General features: G+C 45.7%; 1 protein-coding gene across 1 annotated transcript; it reads left to right on the top strand.

The window, feature by feature from the left end:
• The first annotated feature begins 4,342 nt into the window (after positions 1–4,342).
• On the top strand, positions 4,343–5,784 carry LOC119867725 (GTP-binding nuclear protein Ran-like). The gene has a single exon (XM_038584458.1). It carries the CDS (start codon positions 4,882–4,884, stop codon positions 5,434–5,436), a length of 555 nt encoding a protein of 184 aa, XP_038440386.1. The 5' UTR covers positions 4,343–4,881; the 3' UTR covers positions 5,437–5,784.
• The last annotated feature ends 275 nt before the right edge of the window (positions 5,785–6,059 follow it).

Here is a 6,059-nt window from a genome sequence, read left to right as displayed (position 1 = left end):
CATGAAGGTGTTTGGCTCCTGAGAAATTAGAACATCTGGGAACAATAAGCCCACCAAGCCACTGAGGTGGGTGAGGCTGAAGTAGAGTAGCAGATCCTGGGTCATGTATGCTCTAGTTTGTCACAGTGCCAACGGTGGGCTGCTGGAAATCTTTAACAACCAGCTCTTGGGAGGGAGGGAGCCCTAACTGGTAGTGTTTGCCACTTTTGATGGTATAAATACTCCTACCATAGTTGATTGCAAGCTACCACTGGAGCATCATCCATCTTACACATTTCCTGAAAAGCTAACAATTGGCTTGGTACAAGCTGGTTCCAGCATACCACCACACAATGGTCAACGCTCTACACCCACACAATGTAAGTACATGAATCAAACCCATATACCTATTTCACATGCTACTTTCCCCTCTCTGGGCTTTTTAGGCATCCAAATTAGCCACTACTGGAGTAGATGACCCTAGATCTTTCCAACTACAACAGGAAATGATTCCATGGCTTACAGGGAGACTTCTCTGAGAACATTTTCTACATTAATAACAGGACAAAAAATAAATAAAAAAAAAATAACAGGACAGTCTGATATTGCCTCACTATTTTTAGATCTAGAAAGGGCTGCCAGAAGATTGAAAATCTTATCTAGATTCAGATTTGACTCTACAGTCTTCACCATCTCATCCCTGTATTATTGTAACAGCTTCTTGGATGGTCTCTCCCACTCCAGCCCTTTCTGTAGCTAGGCAGCTATGGGAATAATTGTCCTCCATCAGCTGTGAGAATGAAGCCCTCCAACACCATTTTCATCATGTCATTTCCTTACCAGGCAAGCCTCGGAAGCTTCCTGTGGCTTGTCATATCTAATCCAAACCCTTCAGTTTGGCATTCAAACCTGTCTGCCCATAAGCAAGAGTAATAATCCTAGGCATTGTGGCCTTTCACAACACTAGAGGTCTTTGAAATCCCTCTGGACCCTCCACGTTGCGTCTCAATTTCCTCATTCACAGAAGACAGCAATAACTCTAATTCCCATCTTTCATCAGACTTGCTAGAATACAGAGTATCTAGTAAGCATGCTGTCTGCATACTAAGTCTCAGGGACTTCCAATGCTCTTTTAACACATGCATGTTCTCGATGATCACAAACCCCTTTAAGGACAGATAACATAGAAAAAAATAAACATTTCATTTTAACATTTTGTAGGCCACCAGCAAAACAAATTTTCAAACACCCTGACATTTTCAGAAAGCACTGAGTTTCTCTCTTCCCTGCTTCCACTTGTAGTTCTTGGTATCTTTAATCAGGGTCAATTCTGAAAACCATCTCCCTAGCAAACAGAATGACAGTCAGAGAATGTCTTGCAAGTGGGGTCCTTTTATGTGTCCTACTTCTCTTGTATCAGGAACTGGAACAAATTCCTTCCATATCATATGCCATTGGTTGAGAAACAGACTCTATTGAGGAAAGAGACACAAAGACAGGATATAGAAGATGGTGCTGAGGCCCCAACCTATTGATCCTCTTAGCACGCCTGACTTTGCCTACGGCTGTGCTAGACAGTTTCCAGCACATTGAGACCTTCTCACCTCAAGCCCCTGCCATCTCTCTTCAACTCTGCCTAAGGGGTTTCTCCCAGCACCACCTGAGCTTGCAACTGAGAAATGCAGGGGAATTAACATCCTCTGGGACAGTCCCTACCAATTGTGGGATGGGAGTGAATGGATAAACTCCCAATTCTCCATTCTTCAGAAGGACACTGATGGGCATTCTATCTTGTTCTTCAGAAGGTCTCAGAGTCATTGAATCTCATTTTTCCACAGCAGTAACCTATTATTTAACCTATGTTTTATTAGCTTTCCTCTCTTTTCACCTGTTTCCTTGTTCTCCCCAATAAACTACCTTAACCCATATCTTGGGCTCTGCTTTTGGACAAAATAGAACAAAGGCATTGGGTCAGTGAGGGAAGAGAAGGCAGAAGTCCCTACCCTCCCACTCTCACTATGGATCCTGAACCATCACATGGTCATGCAGCAATTGTTATTTGTTCCACTGGGGAATTCCCACCCATGTTCCTTATAAATCCTTATAGATCAGTAGTTCTCAACTAGAGGCAATTTTGAGCCCTTAGAGACATTTGGTTCTATCTGGAAACATTTTCAAATGTCCCAACTAGGGATGAGAGTTGCTACTAGCATCCAATGCATTAAGGTCAGAGTACAGCTAAACATCATACAATGCATGGGACAGCCCTCTTCAACAAAGAATTACCTGGGCCCAAACATCAGTAATGTCAAGGCTGAGAAATGTCATAGAGCAAGCATGAGAACAATTCTCTGGAGGATGATCAGACCACTCTGGTACTAGTTAGTCTCAAATTGGATGTCAGCTATCTACAAGAGTTATCTCAGCACCATCTGCCCAGCACCTGGAGGCTCTGGGCCCATGGAACATGCAGTTTCCCTGGGAGGAGAAGAAGCCACAGTCCTGTGAGAAGCTGAGGTTGGGGTGAGCCCCTCTTGCTAGGACCAGACAGACCGTAGTTCCAGCTGTTAGTCCAGGTAACTCATAGTAAGTCTCTCAAGTCACTCTTCAATCTTGCACACAGAAAAGATATATACCCTGGCGCTCTTATTCTTCTCCCTAAGGAGAATATTCTTAAGACCATTCTCGGCCTATAAACAATTGTAATAATGTAAAAAAAAGACATATGAAAATGAAAGAAAAAAGAAAAAATCCTCCCTTTACAAACTAATGTGTGAATCAATCATAACCAGAGAGGAAGTCACCCTCCCCTGCCACTGCTCTGCTCTGTATCCCCACACACCCAACAAACTACAGGGTGAGAAATAAAACCAGATGCTGAGGTTAGCCTATTGCCACCTAGGCTGATTCAAAATGAATCACAAAGAACATTTTAACGCAAAGAACATTTTCCTTAAAGATTCTAAGTCTCAGGGATCCCTGGGTGGCACAGCGGTTTGGCGCCTGCCTTTGGCCCAGGGCGCGATCCTGGAGACCCGGGATGGAATCCCACGTCGGGCTCCCGGTGCATGGAGCCTGCTTCTCCTTCTGCCTGTGTCTCTGCCTCTCTCTCTATCTCTATGATGACTATCATAAATAAATAAAATAAAAAAAAAAAGATTCTAAGTCTCAAAGATGCCACTGTGAGTTCCACTAGAAATAAAGAGTAACAACCATGATGGGTAAAAAAAAAAAATCACTGGGGCCTCAAGTGGGGGGGGGGGCGCATCTGACAGGACAACCATCCCAAGTGAGTCACGTGCCCTGAGGGACTTGAACATATAACTGCTGCTTGGCTCCTTCTTGGGGACACTTTCAGCCCACACTGCACCTGGAAGGGCACTGCTCAGGAATTCTACGAAAAGATTCCAGGCAAACTGTCACTGCCAAGTAGGCATCTGCCTACCTGCCCGGCTTCCTTGGCTGCCTGAGTTCATAAGCTCCACTCCCAAATGTGGCTTCCCACCAAAGCCAGGAGCTGGCTACACAATCCTAACTCGATCCCGGTCTCCTATTAGAGCCCCATGTGCTCTGGAGCAGCTTTGCAAATCGCTAATGGTTTCTTTTTTTGGGAAAAGAGAGAGGCAGGCAAGTGTAGCAGCCAGCTGACTGACAGACATCCACAAAGCTGGCAGCCAGCCCGGCCCAGAAGACAAAAGTCTTTCGTTCACCTGTCAAGACTGTGCTCCTTCCTCAGGTCTCTTCCTGTGGAGCCTATCTGATTCCTTCAGCCAGGTGTGATGGAGCAGAGCGTGCTGACATCATCACCCAGGGTGAGGGGGTGAGCGGCTGGCTGGGTCGGAAGCCGCCAGGGAAAGCTGGCATAAGATGCTGCTCTCAGCAGAGGCAGAGAGACTTTGGAGAGACTTGGATTTCTCTCCTCCAAACTGGTAGCTCTGAGGAAGAGGGAGGAGCTGGGGGCCAGGGCCGGTCCCCAGGAGGGTGAGGGAGTTCTCCCTACTTGCCTCTTGCCCTGGCTTCTTCCTTCTGTCAGGCCCTTCCCAGAAGTAAAGGACCCTTTCAAAGCTATGGAGAAACATTTAGCCAGACTTAAGTGAATCGGGCAGAGCCTTTAGTTATTACTATTATTTGGTGATTCTCTTTGCTGTTTTGACCAGCAAATATGCTATTCAGATTTTCTTAGAGCAATGGTGCTCTCAAAGTGTAGCCCCCTGGGCAGGCATCACCAGGGAATGAATTTCCAGATGTGAATTCCTCCCCACTGACTCCCAACCCTCTTAAGTCAAAAACTCTGGGGGGTGGGGGGGGGGGGGATACCTAGCAATTGGGTTTTACATGCTCTCCAGGTGATTCTGATGCACTCTAAGGTATGCAATCCACTGTTGAGAGGAGCGGAGTTCACTAGGGCCAGGCTTCCCAGGCAATTGCAGCTCCCAGAGAGTTCACACCCAGCAAATGCACACCTTCTATTAGCCTTGCTCCCTGACTTCGCCTTAGCATTACCACCCCTCTCCCCAAAATATTATTTTACTGACTTCAAGCTTTATAAAATTTGCAATTTAAAGTTTTCCTCTGAGTGTGAATGTTATATTAGCATAGATTTCTCATAGAATGCAAATGTCGCTAGTCAAATACATTTCAAAGCTGAAAACCCCTTGTTCCTGTCATCCCGTTAGTGAATTTATTTTACCCTACTACAAGCAATCCTATATGAACCTCATCAGCATTTTTTAAACAAAACGGTTACTTGTTTGAAAATGATTGTATGGAGTCAGACGGGCCGCAGACGCTTCTGGAAGCACCAGCGCTGTGGCTGCCCAGGGAGAACCCCAAGTCCAGTTCAAGCTGGTGCTGGTTGGCGACGGCGGCACCGGCAAGACCACGTTCGTGACACGTCACCTGATGGGTGAATTCGAGAAGTATGTAGCCACTCTGGGCGTGGAGGTCCACCCCCTAGTGTTCCACGCCAACAGGGGCCCCATCAAGTTCCACGTGTGGGACACTGCCGGCCAGGAGAAGTTCAGCGGGCTCTGGGACGGCTACTACATCCAAGCCCAGTGTGCCATTATGATGTTTGATGTAACGTCAAGGGTTACTTACAAGAATGTGCCTAACTGGCATAGAGATCTGGTACGAGTGTGTGAGAACGTCTCCATTGTGCTGTGTGGCAATAAAGTGCATATTAAGGACAGGAAAGTTAAGGCAAAATCTATTGTCTTCCACCGAAAGAAGAACCTTCAGTACTATGACATTTCTGCCAAAAGTAACTACAATTTTGAGAAGCCGTTCCTGTGGCTTGCTAGAAAACTAATTGGAGACCCTAACCTGGAGTTTGTCGCCATGCCTGCTCTTGCCCCCCCAGAGGTGGTCATGGATCCAGCTCTGGCAGCACAGTACCAGCACGATCTAGAGGTTGCTCAGACAACCGCGCTCCCGGATGGGGATGATGACCTGTGAGAAGTGCAGCTGGAGGCCAGCGTCAGAAGTCTAGTTTTATAGGCAACTGTCCTGTGATGTCAGTGGTGCAGCGTGTTTGCCACTTTTATTATATAGCTGAGCAGAACATGTGCTTAATCTTTGGGATGCTGAAGGAGATGAATGGGCTTCGGAGTGAATGTGGCAGTTTAATCAGTACCTTCATTTTTTTGGACCTGCATACTTAGCTGTTTTGGAACACAGTTGTTTCCTTCCTGAGTTTCAGATAATGAGACTGCTACAGTCCCATCACAATATCCAGTGGTGAAATCTCGTTTGTCACTGTCATTCCCATTCCTTTTCGTTTAGAATCAGAATAAAGTTGTATTTTAAATATCTAAAAAAAAAAAATGATGGTATGGAGGGGAGGGGAGGTGGAAGAGGAAAGAATATATATATATATATATAAATACACCCTCATGGACCTTCCCTGTGACAATTTCCCCAACCCCCCAGCCAGAATAAATTCTTCCAAATCTAGCTCCTACTGCATGGGCGAATATGAAATAAAATGTTATTACTCAATGTTGGCAATAATATGATGAAAGAAACACTTCTGTACACTTCTCGGAGATGTAAATTGGAGTAAGTTTTCGGGAAAGCCA

Source organism: Canis lupus, chromosome 35 (genome assembly GCF_011100685.1).
Source record: "Canis lupus familiaris isolate Mischka breed German Shepherd chromosome 35, alternate assembly UU_Cfam_GSD_1.0, whole genome shotgun sequence".
Classification (NCBI taxonomy): domain Eukaryota; kingdom Metazoa; phylum Chordata; class Mammalia; order Carnivora; family Canidae; genus Canis; species Canis lupus.
The sequence above is the reverse complement of the archived record's forward strand: the minus strand, read 5'-3'. Positions and strand labels throughout refer to the sequence as shown.